Source organism: Notolepis coatsorum, assembly GCF_963971535.1.
Source record: "Notolepis coatsorum genome assembly, chromosome: 8".
In the NCBI taxonomy this organism is placed as follows: Eukaryota; Metazoa; Chordata; class Actinopteri; order Aulopiformes; family Paralepididae; genus Notolepis; species Notolepis coatsorum.
In genome coordinates this window covers 107834329-107851901 of record NC_140172.1, presented here as the reverse complement: position 1 = coordinate 107851901, position 17573 = coordinate 107834329, and the positions used below count along the sequence as shown (strand labels likewise).

Here is a 17573-nt window from a genome sequence, read left to right as displayed (position 1 = left end):
TTCAGACCAAAAATTATGTAGGGAAGGGCAGGACCAACACATGTGACTATGTGTAGCATGGGCACGGTGGCATCTGTCACAGGTGGGATCAATGTTGCCATAGATCTTGGCTAGCCTGACTTTAGTAAAGTGTGAACGGTGAACAATTTTACATTGGATCAGTCCGTGCCTGGCACAAATTGAAGAGGAGTGGACCCGGTGTAGAATATCCTCCCACAGGTCTTCTGTGATGTCCTCACCCAGGTCTTCCTCCCATCTCCTCCTGATCTTTTCTAATGAGGTAGGACGCAGTGAGGAAATCAAGCCATACAGGACAGATATAATACCCTTTGTGACCAGTGTAGGTTTTAGTAAAGTGTCAATAGGAGTGGCTTCTGGAAGTTTGGGGAACTGTGGGTTGACATTACGTACAAAACTGCGGACTTGCAAGTATCTAAAGAAATGTGACCTCGAAAGAGAGAACTTGTCAGACAGTTGTTCAAAATGATGCAAAAATATTTTCTATATATAAATCTCTGAACGTTCTAATACCAAGAGGGGACCAGGAGAGAAAAGCTCTATCCATCACAGAGGGGGGGGGGGGGGGACGACAGGGTTAGCTGTAATTGGAGCTAGTAAGGAAAAAGATTGTAAACCAAAATGTCGTCTAAACTGATTCCATATCCTAAGTGTTGATTTGACAATAATATTTTTAGAGTAGGGAGAGGTGGGAAAAAGTAGAGGTGCATGAGCAAGAGCAGCCAGTGAGGCAGGGCTGGAAGAAGAGGATTCCAAAAGCAACCATACAGGAGATGAAGGTGTGTCTTCAAACCTTGCCCAATGTTGTAGTGCTCTAAAGTTGGCTGCCCAATAATAGAATAAAAAATTGGGCAGAGCCATCCCTCCCAGAGGTTTTGGTCTATTTTTTTTAATAATTTTTAATAAAAAAGAAATTTAACTCATAAAATAAATTGGGTCGCACCTAAATTGGCAGGGTCGGTCGGCAACCGGAACCAAACCATTTTTTCTTTAAGGCCTTAGTCCCATGTAGCCCCGTGCAGCTCAATGGGTAGAGCATGGCACTAATGCTGCCAGGGTTAGGGGTTCCATTCCCTGTGCAGCTCAATGGGTAGAGCATGGCACTAATGCTGCCAGGGTTAGGGGTTCCATTCTCTGTGCAGCTCAATGTGTAGAGCATGGCACTAACGCTGCCAGGCTTAGTCTGATTCCTTGTGGGGTCACCCACTTTGAAAACGTATGCGTTTGTGATACTATAAGGTGCTTTGGATAATAATGTCCACCAGGAGCATGTGTTACATTACTCTACTCTCTCGTGTAAGGGTGTAGCGGTACACAACGTATTAGAGACCTTAGATTCAGTATGCGCTGCGCACCGAACTAATGCAACGTTACCTTTTCCACTAAAGGAACAAAATAATCGTAATTATCATTTTTGCCATAATCGAGCAGCCCTACTCTCCATTCACTAATAGGTTTTTGTTGTTGTTTTTAATAGAGCCCAGTGACCGGCCATGTCCGCTCTACCACATCAGGACCTTTGGGACGCCGTTGGAACTGGCCTGGGTGGAAGGGAAAGCCACTCACCCTTTCCACGGAGGCTTCGAGTTTGAACAGCTCCCCTTACCACGCAGGAGAGGGAAGCAGAGGGAGGACACCTATACACACACTGTAATTATACAATGTTGACTCTGAGGTTGTATGATCACACCTGTGTGACCGGGATTTTGAGAATGGGAAAGTTCTAAGTTCTAACTTGCACCTAAAAAGGTTAAAAACATACAGTATACTTCATTCATATTGTTATTGCAACTTCATTATTATTGTATTGGCCCGGAATATAAGACAAATGTTTTTTGCCCCAAATTATACAGGGAAAAAGTGATGTTGTCTTATATTCATGCTCTAGGATTTGTAGCAGGAAAGAAAGTTCAAATTTGGAGTGGTGTTCACTGTTTACCCCCCCCCCCCCCCCCCCCCCTTCCAGTAAGCTGCTATGACATGTGTGGTAGAAGTGGATTCCTTGCGAAGTAGAACATGGCTTCACGCTAGCTTAGAAAATGAGCCCACTACCACCTTCAAAAGACAGCAATGTTAATGTTGGGTGATCTACCTGCTCCGATCAGTGGCTACAGGTTAATTCAAGTTTATTTAATTTCAATAACTCAATACAAATACTTATTATCTTATGTAAACAAGACAATTTAAAAGACAATTAAAAGATGAAAATATATACCTTCCTTGTTTCATTCAATGTGTTAGTGGGTACATTCTGGTCAGATGGGCTATACTTTGTCTTTATATAAACAAAATAATTTTCAAAAGTACTTGAAAAACGGTATTGAAAAGGGGAGAGTCACCTCATGATCAGGATCGTCTTATATTCTTGCTAATATGGTACTTATAAATATATTTGATTTCTATTTTTATTTCATGTCACTACCAATTATAATTAGAGCTGGATTATTGTCTATTTAGTGATGATATTATTTTAAATGGAAGAAATGAATTGCTAAATACAAAATATATATTTTTCATTTTTCAAAGCTCTGAAGATGTATTACTATATCATCATTGCCAGAGCCTGCATGGACACTAACATATGTTGTCTCTCTGTTCTTTATTCCAACAGATTGCGAAACGTTTTATGGAGTCTTGGAAATCCAGCGTGGTCGAGGCGGAAGCTGTCCTCTCAAAGAGACCAAGAATGGCTTTCTCCATGTGTTCCCCCGTAGACGAGGCTTTTCAGGACAGCTTGATGTCTGAGGGCGAGGACAATTCGACGCTCCCTCCCTCCGTGCCACTTGTTTCCACTCCCCCTGAAGCGGGTCACATGACCAACGGATCCGTGTCACCCCCCAGCCAACCGACCCCAGCTAAATCGAGCACTTTCGCAAAGCCTACTGGCAAGAAAAAGCCAAGTAAATCATCAAAAGCTAAAAGCACTAGAAACGTGAAAAAGACGATTAGTGACAGGGCAGACCAGTTGGAAGGGGACATGGAAGACTGCCCATACGCTGACCTCGACTCGGTCCCCAAGATTCTATGTCCTAAAGCACTTGAACGTCAGTCCAAACCGGCTCCGACCAGGCCCCCGGTTCATGTTGTAAAAGAGGTGAAGAAACAGCCGGAGATGCAGAGTGGCCTGTGGTTCAGCAAAGCGGGCAAAGACAGACGACCCAAAACTAGCAGCCCTATACCTGACCGGACTCTCTTCAGTAAGGGGCCCTGTAAGAAGAAGACCTCATCTGTTGTCAGTAGAAGGTTGAGCGTGACTGGCGGGCCCAGTGACCAATCAGGATGGTCTGAGAAGCAAAAGACCATGGTCTCAACTGAACCCGGTGTGCCCCCTGACCAGTCAGGATATTCAAAGGGTAGAAAGGCCCTGTATACTATTGTCACTTCTAGTGTGACTGGCACGCCTTCTGACCAGTTGGACAGCTCAGAAGTCAAAAACACTCCTGCCTCCAATGTGACAGCCAGCCACAGTGACCAAATTGGATTCTCAGAGGGTAAAACTAACATGGTTTCCAATGTAACCATTGAAGCTAGTGACCAGTCCAAATATTCAGCAAGTAAAAAGGCTGGTGTGGTCCCTTACCAAGCAGTCCATACCCGATACCCAGAGAGACCAAAGACCCCAGTCTCCAATCTGAATCTCGAACCGACTGACGAATCCAGTTGGTCAGAGAAACAAATTACCCCAGTTTCCAGTCCAACTGTTGGACACGCTGACCAATCAGCATTGTTGGATAAACAAAATAACCCAGCCTCCAGTCTAACTGTCAGCCACACTGACCAATCAGGATTGTCGGAGAAGAAAAAGACCCCGGTCTCCAAGCCAACTGTCGGCCATACGGACGAATCAGGGTTGACAGGGAATAAAAAGACACCAGTCTCCAATCTAACCGTCAGTCACGCTGACCAATCAAAATTGTCAGAGAAGAAAAAGACCCCAGTTTCCAGTCTAACTGTTGGCCACATTGACCAATCAGGATTGTCAGAGAAGAAAAAGACCCCGGTCTCCAAGCCAACTGTCGGCCATACGGACGAATCAGGGTTGACTGGGAATAAAAAGACACCAGTCTCCAATCTAACAGTCAGTCACGCTGACCAATCAAAATTGTCAGAGAAGAAAAAGACCCCAGTTTCCAGTCTAACTGTTGGCCACATTGACCAATCAGGATTGTCAGAGAAGAAAAAGACCCCGGTCTCCAAGCCAACTGTCAGCAAAACTGACCAATCAGAATTGATGGAGAAGAAAAAGACCCCAGTTTCCAGGCTAACTCTCAGCGACACTGACCAATCAGGATTAACGGATAAGAAAAAGACCCCAGTCTCCAAGCTAAAGGTCAGCCACACTGACCAATCAGAATTGACGGAGAAGAAAAAGACCCCAGTCTCCAAGCCAACTGTCATCAAAACTGACCAATCAGAATTGATGGAGAACAAAAAGATGCCAGTCTCCAGTCTAACCATCAGCCACACTGACCAATCAGGATTAACGGATAAGAAAAAGACCCCAGTCTCCAAGCCAACTGTCAGCAAAACTGACCAATCAGGAATGACAGGGAATAAAAAGACACTAGTCTCCAATCTAACCGTCAGTCACGCTGACCAATCAAAATTGTCAGAGAAGAAAAAGACCCCAGTTTCCAGGCTAACTGTTGGCCACACAGACGAGTCAAAATTGTCAGAGAAGAAAAGGACCACACTTTCCGGTCTAACTATCAGCCACGCTGACCAATCAGGATTGTCAGAGAAGAAAAAGACCCCAGTCTCCAAGCCAACTGTCATCAAAACTGACCAATCAGAATTGACAGAGAAGAAAAAGACCCCGGTCTCCAGTCTAACTGTCGGCCACATTGACCAATCAGGATTAACGGATAAGAAAAAGACCCCGGTCTCCAAGCCAACTGTCAGCAAAACTGACCAATCAGAATTGATGGAGAACAAAAAGATGCCAGTCTCCAGTCTAACTATCAGCCACACTGACCAATCAGGATTGTCAGAGAAGAAAAAGACCCCGGTCTCCAAGCCAACTGTCATCAAAACTGACCAATCAGAATTGACGGAGAAGAAAAAAACCCCGGTCTCCAAGCCAACTGTCATCAAAACTGACCAATCAGAATTGACGGAGAAGAAAAATACCCCAGTGTCCAAGCCAACTGTCGGCCACACGGACAAATCAGGATTGACAGCGAATAAAAAGACACCAGTCTCCAATCTAACCGTCAGTCACGCTGACCAGTCAGGATTGATGGAGAACAAAAAGACCCCAGTCTCCATTCTAACTGTCGGCGACACAGACCAATCAGAATTGTCAGAGAAGAAAAAGACCCCAGTCTCCATTCTAACTGCTGGCCACACAGACAAGTCAAAATTGTCAGAGAAGAAAAAGACCCCGGTCTCCAGTCTAACTATCAGCCAAACTGACGAATCAGAATTGACGGAGAAGAAAAAGACTACGGCCACTAGTTTAACAGTTGGCCACATTGACCAATCAGGATTGCCTGAAAAGCAAAAAACTCCAGTTTCCAGTCTAACTGACCAATCAGGATCGTCAAAGAAGACCCCAATCTCCAGTGTAACTGCTGGCCACATTGAGCAATCAGGATTGTTGGAGAAGAAAAATACCACAGTCTCCAGTTTAACCACTGGCCATACTGACAAATCTGAAGCAAAAGTGAAGCGAAAGACCCAGATTTCTGCTGAAACTAACTCTGATGAATCAGGATACTTAAAAGCTTTAAAGACTACTTTAATATCAAAAATGACTTCTGGTGTGACTGGTGGGCCAAACGACCAATCAGGATGGTCAGAGAAGAAAAAGACCCCAGTTTCCAGTCTAATTGTCAGCCACACTGACAAATCAGTACGTTCAGTGAAGCAAAAGGCCTTGATTTCTCCTGAAACTGATGTGCCCTCTGGCCAATCAGGATACTTAAAGGCTTTAAAGACTACTTTAATATCAAAAATGACTTCTAGTGTGACTGGTAGGCCAAAAGACCAATCGGGATTATTAGAGAAGAAAAATGCCACAGTCTCCAGTCTAACTGTCGGTCACACTAACCAATCTGAACGGTCAGTGAAGCGAAATAACCCAGTCTCCAGTCCTGTCGGTCACACTAACCAATCTGAATGGTCAGTGAGGTCTGCTGAAATTGACCTGCCCTCTGACCAGTCAGGATACTTAAAGGCTTTAAAGACTACTTTAATGTCAAAAATGACTTCTAGTGTGACTGGTGGGTCAAAGGACCATTTGAGATGGTCCGAGAAGCAAAATACACCGGTTTCCATTGAATCAGCCAGGCCTTTTCACCGCTCATCATATGTAAAGGGTAAAAATACCCTGGCGTCCGATGTGATCATAAAGCTTGCTGATCAATTAGTGCAGCCAGAGAGTAACAAGGCACCGGAAACGAATGCGACTGGCTCTAATCGATCAGGATGTTCTGAAAGTAAGACTCTAGCCTCCAGTGTGGCAAGCATGCAGTTAGCAGCTAGCGGTGTAGCGAGCATGAGGTTAGGCAGATCTGAAGTCAAAACAACCCCAGTCCCAAGTGCAACTCCTAGTACCGTGACCAAAGCGCCAGAAACGAATGCACCTAGTTCTAATCAATCAGGATGTTCTGAAACTGAAAAGACTCTAGCTTCCAGTGTGGCAAGCATGCATTTAGCAGCTAGCGGTGTGGCGAGCATGAAGTTAGGGAGATCTGAAGTCAAAACAACCCCAGTCACAAGTGCAACTCCTAGTACCTTGACCGCATCTCACCGGCCGGGAAGTTCTGATGCTCAAAAGATTCCGGCTACCAAAACGTTCAAAGTTCCCTTTGTAACCGCCTCTCACCAGCCAGGAAGTTCAGATGCTCAAAAGATTCCGGCTACCAAAGCGTTAGAAGTTCCCTCTTTAACTGCCTCTCACCTGCCAGGAAGTTCAGATGCTCAGAGGATTCCAGCTACCAAAAATATCAAAGTTCCCTCTTCTGATGAATTAAAGAAAGTCCTAGATGAGCGGCCTGCCCATCTCCCTGCCAGCAGCCGTTTGATGACCCGAGCCTTGAAGGCCATGCAGGAGGCAGATGAGAAGAGGAGGATGAAGCTCTCGGAAACGTGTAGAAAAGCAAAGGAACAGGCCTGCTGCGCCCCACACACTTCCTCTTGGAAACCAGAGACCAAACCAAAATCTTGCACAAAAATGAAATCTCAAAAGACGGGTGATGGTGATGATGATTACGAGGGCGATGATGATGACGATAATGACCAGAACATGACTTCATCTGACCGTAACACTTCTCCTATTTCATCATATCTTTCTGACTCAAACAACTTGGACGTCGAGGTCAAGAGCGAGGACGAAGACTTCTCCATATCCCCTACTCCGCCGATGGACTTTATACCCGTAACCTCTAGAGTAAATGCAAAGAAAGAGAAGTGCCTTTCTGACATCCCCTCTTCTACCTCTCCTTCTACATCATCCTTCTCTTTCTTGGGCGCCTTTAAAAATTTGGAGGAGGTCTCATTCCAGTCTCTGGCGAGCAAGAGCAACGGCAAGCCTGTGTCTTTCAAACCGGACACAAACTACAAGTTTAGCACTTTTCTGATGCTGCTGAAGGACCTGCATGACACTAGAGCGCTAGATGGGGCTCCCTTGGAGCTGGACATTGGACCGCCAAGTTCCCACGTCAAAGAGGAACCCTCCATCATACCCAGCCCGCCTGGGGAGAGGTCACCCGCAGGCCAAGTTCAACATCAAGGCCTTGCGAGCAACTATAAAGGTGAATGGACTAAATTCGAACCCATGTCAAATTCGACAATGGGCTCAAAAAGGTCCTGTAACAGAAAGGCCAGGACGTCCGGAGTGAAGAAAAAAGCCAACTGTAGAGGAGTGCATTTTAGCTCGACCAGTCCAGGACCCGGCTACCTCGGAGTGGAGTGCTCGCGAGGCAAGCAAGATGGGGACTGGGAGAAACCAGGCCGGATTGGAGGGAGGGAAGGAGGTTTGGGGGAGCTGGCAAGGAGCAGCGGAACAACGGCGAGACTACAAAACATGGAGCAGAGGCTCAGATCTTCTCTGCCTGTGGCACGGTTGGATCAACAGAACAGTGCTGTCGCTGACTGCACTGCGTCCTATGCCAGCTCATCAAACGCCGGAGGGTGTGAGGAGGCTCCCACAGGTACGGAGTCTCTGTGTAGCTTCAGTTCTCAAACTAGCTCCTAGCCTCACTATACACATAGACCTACTATATATGTATAATATGTGTTACATTTTGTATACTGTACACTGCACAGCAACCAAAACAAGTAAAGATTGTCTTCTCCTACTTACTTTCTGCAGGAAACAAACGAATAAGAAAACCAAGCAAAAGGCTAATCGAATGGAGCGAAGAGTACGATCAGATTTTCTCCACAAGGAAAAAGACCAAAAAGCCTCCCCAGTCAATAGAAATGGTGAAGAAAAAACAATCTGTAACTATGCAAACAAATTGAGTGTTATATTTGTCCAATCATATGAGTATGTTATAGACCCTTATTTCGTCAATGTCACCTTGTAGGCAAAACTCTGGAAATCATGTGTGCATTCTTTTGGGGAGGGACTCTAGGGATATGAAAGTGCTTGCACAGCCAGGTCATTGGACGTTGCATTAGTTTCATTCCTGGAGCAGGACTCCCTCCCCATAGGATGCGCGTTTGGTTTCATCGCGGAAGCAAGAATTTTGCCTACAAACATCATCGTTTTTTTTCAAATAATAAGATGATCTTGTTTGATTTTCTTTTTCAGGACAATCAACTCGTCGGCAACACATCTGATCCACCACAATTGGACAATATTGAACATGACCACACCCCCGTGAACTCACTTCCTGAAATACAGACTCCACCCCCTGAGGAAATCTCTACAACACCAACCACCTCAGTGCCACAAATTACCCCTACAGAGAACTCATCTTCCCAAGATGCAGCCGTACATGTTATTGACACATTAACTCCTCCCCCTGAAGTGGATCCTTCATTGTCAACAGAAAGCCTAATCAAAGATAAGGGTGAGACCATGTTTTTAAAGCTACACTATGCCGTTTTTCTGGAGATGGATTTGTTTACATTTGCAGATCCCGCAAGTAGTTTACAAAACATATTTACATGTAATTCTTAGAATCATAAATCAGGACAAAATCATGTTGATGCACTGTGAAGTTGTGTGAACCAAATGTAAACCTAGAATATGTTTGTAAACAACACCTGCCATTGTAGACAACAACAACAAGTAAACCGTAACTTTACAAGTAGATTCTTGGCGGCAAACAGTGTTCTGCAAATGTCCTCTGTGCAGCTGGCACAACACAAATGCTAAGACGAGGTGTGGAGAAACGTCTGGCCCTGTGAGAAGATATTAAGCCTTGTGATGTTCTTTTATGTTAACACATTGGGCGCCATGCATTGTGCCCATCATTATGCCCTCTCTGCCACCACTGTAAGCCTATGGAGATGTTTACCTTCTTTGCAGGGCTATAACTTTTTAAATATTATAGCTATATCTGCATTACTATGGCCCATTCAACATCGGGTATCTATCGTTCCGGATGTGGGAACGTTATATTTTTTCATTCATACATTGTTGTGTTAATACCGTCGAATATAAGTGTTTTTAAGCTTTTCTGCTGTAATTCCAAAAACGCTAGTTATAGGCCCTGAAGCAGATAGATTATCGATTGGCGTTTCTTTCCTATACACGCTATATTAAAAAATTCAAATGTATATGATCGGTATACATTATGCTTCATCATGCGTGAAGGAAAGGGGGGGGGGGGGGGTCGTTTATAATTCCTTGATCGTCAGTAACTGCTTTATTTAGTGTGGGTTGATATATTGATCAGACTGATTGCAAACAAAGAAATGGACAATCAAGCTAAAAGTAACGTTAGTGTCCTCTTACCGTTCGCCGATGAGACTGGAGGAAAAAGATCCCAATTATTTGACGTCAATCTGCTAGATCCATTTCCGGTTTGTATGACGCAATAAACGCCGAAATCGTATTGATTATTGCGCTTCGAAAGCGATCCAAATGCACTCGAGTGTGTATATTGATCCATGCCACAATATATCTCTGGCGGAGGAATTTCCTCGATGCACCGATCGCCACTTCCGGTTTGGCGTGAGTGTAACTCGCCCGACCATCCACCAGGCGGCGGTATTGAGGCGTTGCAATATCAGAACAGGGTCCGGCTGCGATCCGGAGGCTGGATGAATTATGAATGCCATGGCGAAAAAATGAAATATTGATCCCAAACACGTGATACGCCGTTGTTGGCGTTCAACGCATGGCGGGCAATAACGATTTACGCCATTTATGGCGCACAATGTGTTAACAGGGAGTGTTCCTTTCGTGGAGGTGAAGAGGAAGAGGAAGAGGAAACCCACTCAGAAGATTCTGGAATATTCCCTGGAAGCGGAGGCCCTGGTGGTACCAAAGAAGAAGGTACAGAGTGGAGATGAGTGTGGTGTGGAGGGAGGGAGTGTGGTGTGGAGGGAGGGAGTGTGGTGTGGAGGGAGGGAGTGTGGTGTGGAGGGAGGGAGTGTGGTGTGGAGGGAGGGAGTGTGGTGTGGAGGGAGGGAGTGTGGTGCGAATGAGTTGATTCTATCTAAGCTATACCTACAGGCCTGTAAATATTATGAGTTGATTATATCTAAGCTATACCTACAAGCCTGTAAATATATGAGTTGATTCTATCTAAGCTATACCTACAAGCCTGTAAATATATGAGTTGATTATATCTAAGCTATACCTACAAGCCTGTAAATATATGAGTTGATTCTATCTAAGCTATACCTACAAGCCTGTAAATATTATACGAGTTGATTCTATCTAAGCTATATCTACAGGCCTGTAAATATTATGAGTTGATTCTATCTAAGCTATACCTACAGGCCTGTAAATATTATGAGTTGATTATATCTAAGCTATATCTACAAGCCTGTAAATATTATACGAGTTGATTCTATCTAAGCTATACCTACAGGCCTGTAAATATTATTATGAGTCGATTCTATCTAAGCTATACCTACAAGCCTGTAAATATTATTATGAGTCGATTCTATCTAAGCTATACCTACAAGCCTGTAAATAGCATACAAGTTGATTCTATCTAAGCTATACCTACAGGCCTGTAAATATATGAGTTGATTCTATCTAAGCTATACCTACAGGCCTGTAAATATATGAGTTGATTCTATCTAAGCTATACCTACAGGCCTGTAAATATATGAGTTGATTCTATCTAAGCTATATCTACAGGCCTGTAAATATATGAGTTGATTCTATCTAAGCTATATCTACAGGCCTGTAAATATATGAGTCGATTCTATCTAAGCTATACCTACAAGCCTGTAAATAGCATACAAGTTGATTCTATCTAAGCTATACCTACAGGCCTGTAAATATATGAGTTGATTCTATCTAAGCTATACCTACAGGCCTGTAAATATATGAGTTGATTCTATCTAAGCTATATCTACAGGCCTGTAAATATATGAGTTGATTCTATCTAAGCTATACCTACAGGCCTGTAAATATATGAGTTGATTCTATCTAAGCTATACCTACAAGCCTGTAAATATTATACGAGTTGATTCTATCTAAGCTATATCTACAAGCCTGTAAATATTATTATGAGTCGATTCTATCTAAGCTATACCTACAGGCCTGTAAATATTATGAGTTGATTATATCTAAGCTATACCTACAAGCCTGTAAATAGCATACAAGTTGATTATATCTAAGCTATACCTACAGGCCTGTAAATATATTTTAGCTGTTTCTTTGCGTTGCAGGTGAAGTCTTTGAAGAACAGCATAGCCTGTCCTGCAGCTCCTTCAGGTTAGTTCATCATGAAAGAATATACAATTCTTTGTGATCATAAAATAATAGCTAATGCAGGAAATTCAGGAATACAGGAATGTAATGATTTACATGGCAAAATGTTGTTCTATGATGAGTTATTTAAAGATATACTATGCATACATAGTGTGATGCATCTTTGCTATTCTTCAAATAGATCATAAAATGGAAATACATTTTTTGAAAGCCTCTGTAAAAAAGTGTTTTGCATAAAGGGAAAATGTAATTTTGATAAAATGGCAGTTGAAGTTTATTGAGTAGCTTGGTTAACATTATGCAGCTCAAACAAGAAGGCAGCAATGTCATATTTGCTTTTGATGATTGCTTTATATATTTTATTCAACTGCAGTGATCTCTTATCCAGCCAAAATCTGAATTTTCAACTGGGGTGCCAACTTAGTTCCCTGTGCACGTGACGTAAATGTATCCACTATCTTACATGGTGTTGTTGTGGCATGTCTGTGGTTACCCATCCGATTTTAGCTTTTAACAACCAACTTTTAGGAGATTGTCCACATGTCTACAGTTCAAATGATTCATATTTGCTACACTGTTCTCATGACTAGTCTGTGAGGTCTTCATTCTCCTCATACTTTCTCTCACACTCAGGTGCTGGACTGCAGCCTTTGAAAGCAAAGAGCAAGCAACCAATTGCATCCAGACCCACACCTACTACTGCTGCTGCACCTTCTATCTCCACCTCTACTGCTACCAGCCCTGTCTCCACTACTCCACCTCCACCCATGCCTGTCCCTTCCACTGCTGCGCCATCTCCACCCGACCCTGGCAGCCCGGAGGAGGAGGAGGAGGAGGAGGAGGAGGAGCAGCTCTCTATGCCTCTCGTGGACTATGCAGAGGTGCAGGATGAAGGGAGGGATGCTCTAGACTCCGAGGTCAGCCACATTTGGTTCCTAATATCAATATTTCAAAAATCTGTGATCGGATTCATATTTCCGGCCTGAGATCCACCAGGAGGACCCACTGAGCTCTCTGGCGGTTCAGGAGCGCCATCTGGTGGCCGATCGGCGCAATCGCCAAACAGGAAGTGCTATGGAGGTTGTGCTGGTCGGCCATATTACTTCCGGGAACTCGATTTGGCTGCCGGCACTCTGGCTCGTCACAATATAATAGCGATCCATTGCCAATAACTCGATAAACAACATGATTTGGACGTGTATAGTATTATACAAGCTGGAAATGGTTCATCAGGATAAACATCCCATAATCGAAAACGGTCTACACCACGCTGATCGTCCAACGGTGCGAGGAAGATCCGGTGAGATTCAGCGTTATTCTTGAACGTGTTCCATATAAACTGTTATGATGAACATATGACCCACACTAGATGAATGATATAACGCTGCCCACGGAATTATAAACGATCCCCCGCCCATCCGGTCATCATCAGATCATACGTAGATCATTCTAGAAGTACGTCCAATTGAAATTTTTTATATCGCCCCGATTGCCATCAAACTGTATTTCATCATCAATATAATGCATTTGGGGCTATAGATCACGTTCTGGAGAAAGCTGCAGAAAGAGATGAAAACATACTTATACATTAGACCACTTTACTATGAATATGTGAATGAAAAAGTTTAACGTTGCTACACAATGAACAATACATATAGGACTTTGAATGGGCCCTAATAATGGCAATGTAGCAATAGAATTTAAAAAGTTATAGCCATGCAAAGAAGGAGTACTTATCCATAGACAAATAGAGCTGGCAACCCATGGTATAGCATGAATTTAACCTCCGGCACCCATAGTGTTAAACAGCTTGACTGTGGTAATTATAACAAATGGTATTTCATTGATGAGGCCATAAACATCATCGAACAGGCCTACTTCCAGTTCTTTCATTGACATAAGGTCTTAAACATCATAGTACAGACCTACCTTCAGTTATTTAATTGGTAGGAAGCCATAAACATCATGCGACTGGCCTACATTCAGTTCCAATTTGATATTCTCATCTTCATGTCACCTCTAATGTTTTATCTCTATGTGAAAACCCGCCTGGCAACAGTTGATGTTTATTTATTGGAGGAGGTTCTGGGACAACCAGCTTTTATTCTGAAAGGCACTATTTAACGCTGTATAAGCTTGAGGTTGAGAAAAGTCTGGATTATATTTGAAAACAACTTCAGAAGTCATTTCATTGAACTGTTCTCTGTTCTCAAAAAAGAAGAAATTCAGAATTTCAGAGAAAGTCATTGCACCGGTCACTTGAACTAGTGATTCTCGTTGCGCTTCCCTAGCAACACATCCCTCACAGCAAGGAGGTCCTGGGTTCAAACCCCAGCAGGGGGTCTTTCCAGGTACTCCGGCTTCCTCCCACAACGAAAGACATGCATAGAATTAGGGCTGATCTAGGGGTGGACGGTATAAACGGTATACGGTATAAACGGTATGAATTTGCTCTACGGTATGGATTTTGCCTATACCGTGTAACCGGTAGTGCAGCTCTAAAATAGCAATGACGTCATGTAACCACTGCGCGACTATTTCACTCGCATTTGCCCCTAAAAATAGATATAATTAGTCATAGATAATAGATATGTGCGAACTGGAAAAAGTTATTTAGGAGGCTTCGCGCAGTGGGCGTGCCAGCCCCTCCCGCACGCATGTAAACACGGGTCTACTAGTAGGCTAGTGGGACGGGACGTCTCCCTGAGCTAACGTTAGCTTAGCTACCGTTACAAAATGACCCAGTCAACTATTCACTTTTAGTTTAATACATGATGAGGCATTGTCTAACCGAACGGTATCTAGTCGGCCAGCTACCGATAGCTCCTGACATCAACAAACGCTCCATCAAGTCTAGTAGAGTAGACGTGTATGATAGCTCCGTTAGCCGTTAGCTCACGTTAACGCAAGTTGGTTCACCGTTCAAAACGAAATGTCCCATTGAACTAAATAATTCACTGAGGCGTTGTATTAACGTTATATATCCGGCTAGCAGTAGCTACAGATAGCTCCTGATATCAATGTCTTATAACACTGATTCGATGCGTATTCGAGCTGAGGGCTTGATGAGCACAGTTAAGTAACGTTATGCCAATAGGGTCCAGGTGCAGCGCCGGAGAATCCTGGCCGTAGCTCTGCTCGAGGCTACTCGAGTATCCTGGCCGTAGCTGGAGGCTACTAGAGTACACACAGACAGTGGAGCTTGTTGCGTGGTGGCGATGTCTCGCAGATAATACAAGTACAAGTCTAATTATATAATATATATATTTTATAAAAAAATAAAATAAAAAATTATATTATATAAAATTATTATTTTTTTTAATCAAAAACGATGATACCGTGATATATACCGTTACCGTCTATGCTTCAAATTATACCGTGATATAAATTTTAGACCATACCGTCCACCCCTAGGCTGATCCCTATGAATCGATTAGTCGACTAATCGGTCGAAAGGAGCTGTAGTCGACTGGCCAACCTCTTAGTAGAATATAATAATTTTCTTTATCATTCTTTCCAAAAGAAAAGAGGCCTAGAAGCGTGGCTAACGCTAATGGCACGCATACCAGAGGCTAACTGCCTACGAAAACGGGCACAGAGGCACTGAAAGAGGATTTCACCCATCTAATGAACACACTAGACTAGACAAATATCAACATGTATCCATCAGTGGACCAATTGCATGCTTTTGCAGAGCACAAGAAGCCTTCAGTCGACTCCTTCAGACATTAAGCACCCCCCACAGCCCAAATGGAATGATAAAAAAGTAAAATAGAATAGAAATACTTTTATTATCCCAAGGGAAATTTGACACTGCAATCATTGCCCTTGACCAAGGTACGGGCCTTACAACTGGAGTCGGTTCCCAGGCACCACACTATGTGTGGCTGCCCACTGCTCCTAAATAGTTAGGATGGGTCAAATGCAGAGAACAAATGTCCCCAAGGGGATTAATAAAAGATGTCTGGAACATCGGCTGAAGAAAATACTTTCATGGGATGAAATAAATAAAGGTCTAAATCAAGGAGTGCATGTTTACAACACATTTGGACACAACTGCAAACGGCAATATATATATATATAATACTAAAATGATCCCTAGAAACACGTCTACACTGTCTACATTATATATCGCAGGGAATAGTAAAAACAAGTCTAGTTATAGTCAAATAAATCTCTGGAAACAGGTATATTACTATGTGCATTATATATTGTACCGCTGCCCCAGCAGTTAGACATTTTCGTTGCCGTTTTTGTGTAATTAACTGTAAATGGTCCCTCTTCTCCACCCTCGGATGTTTATTAGTCGGATGTTTATTAGTAAACACACGCACTCGCTAGCGGTGTGAATTCTGCAGACAACCCCTCTGGGCAATGTGTAGTGAGTTCAGGAGTCCAGTGCAGTGCAGAGTCCAGTCCAGTGCAGTGCAGAGTCCAGTGCAGTGCAGAGTCCAGTGCAGTGCAGAGTCCAGTGCAGAGTCCAGTCCAGTGCAGTGCAGAGTCCAGTGCAGTGCAGAGTCCAGTGCAGTGCAGAGTCCAGTGCAGAGTCCAGTCCAGTGCAGTGCAGAGTCCAGTCCAGTGCAGAGTCCAGTCCAGTGCAGAGTCCAGTCCAGTGCAGTGCAGAGTCCAGTCCAGTGCAGTGCAGAGTCCAGTGCAGTGCAGAGTCCAGTCCAGTGCAGAGTCCAGTGCAGTGCAGAGTCCAGTGCAGAGTCCAGTCCAGTGCAGTGCAGAGTCCAGTGCAGTGCAGAGTCCAGTGCAGTGCAGAGTCCAGTGCAGAGTCCAGTCCAGTGCAGTGCAGAGTCCAGTCCAGTGCAGAGTCCAGTCCAGTGCAGAGTCCAGTCCAGTGCAGTGCAGAGTCCAGTCCAGTGCAGTGCAGAGTCCAGTGCAGTGCAGAGTCCAGTCCAGTGCAGAGTCCAGTCCAGTGCAGTGCAGAGTCCAGTCCAGTGCAGTGCAGAGTCAAATCCAGTGCAGAGTCCAGTCCAGTGCAGTGCAGAGTCCAGTCCAGTGCATGTGTGAAAGGGCCTTTTAGATGGGAAGCTTGTTGCACCACAGGGGATCAGGAGGGTGAACAGTCTGGGCTTGGAGGAGCGGAGGTCAGATCGTCGCAGAAATGATGGTGTTAATGTGCCCAGTAGCTGGCAGGGTGTGGGCTGGGGTGTAGGACTGACCCAGGGCCTAGAGGAGATGTATTGCAACAGCAGGGTTTCGAGTTTAATTCCATACCTCACAGGGAGCCGGCGAATACGGTGCGAGATGGGGGGATGCTGAAGGCAATGAGTTGTAGTAGGGATTGAACAGTGGATTCAAGGAGCTCAACTCGGTGAGAGCTGCAGCAGTCGGTGTAAACTTTTAGATCCGGGTGCGAGGTCTTGATTTACCGTAATTTTCGGACTATAAGCTGCGCCTTTTCCCCCATTTTTCGACCCTGCGGCTTATATAACGGTGTGGCTAATCTATGGATTTTTACAGCTACACACAGCTCAGTATATGTTCTGTAGCTACTATTGCACTAAATGGTAACACTTGAATACGTTATGCAAATATGCAACTTGTTTGTTGAAATGTTAATAAATGGGAGCTTCCTCAAACAGCCATCTCTTTCCCGACAATCCCCTCTGTGCACGAACCCTTACATATGGTAATTAATCAAAATAAAACACCTGCATCTTATAGTCCAGTGCGGCTTATATTATGTACACATCAT

The 17573-nt window shown here is 44.0% G+C and overlaps 1 protein-coding gene across 1 annotated transcript in view; it reads left to right on the top strand.

The window, feature by feature from the left end:
• Nucleotides 1–17573, top strand: part of nsd1b (nuclear receptor binding SET domain protein 1b) — a 99404-nt gene that overhangs the window by 18279 nt on the left and 63552 nt on the right. Inside the window, exons 3-9 of the mRNA XM_084320496.1 lie at nt 1496–1668; nt 2630–8174; nt 8336–8448; nt 8780–9041; nt 10368–10474; nt 11827–11872; nt 12503–12786. Of these exons, the coding sequence (XP_084176622.1) occupies nt 1496–1668; nt 2630–8174; nt 8336–8448; nt 8780–9041; nt 10368–10474; nt 11827–11872; nt 12503–12786 (6530 nt within the window). The remainder of the gene's footprint in view (nt 1–1495; nt 1669–2629; nt 8175–8335; nt 8449–8779; nt 9042–10367; nt 10475–11826; nt 11873–12502; nt 12787–17573) is intronic.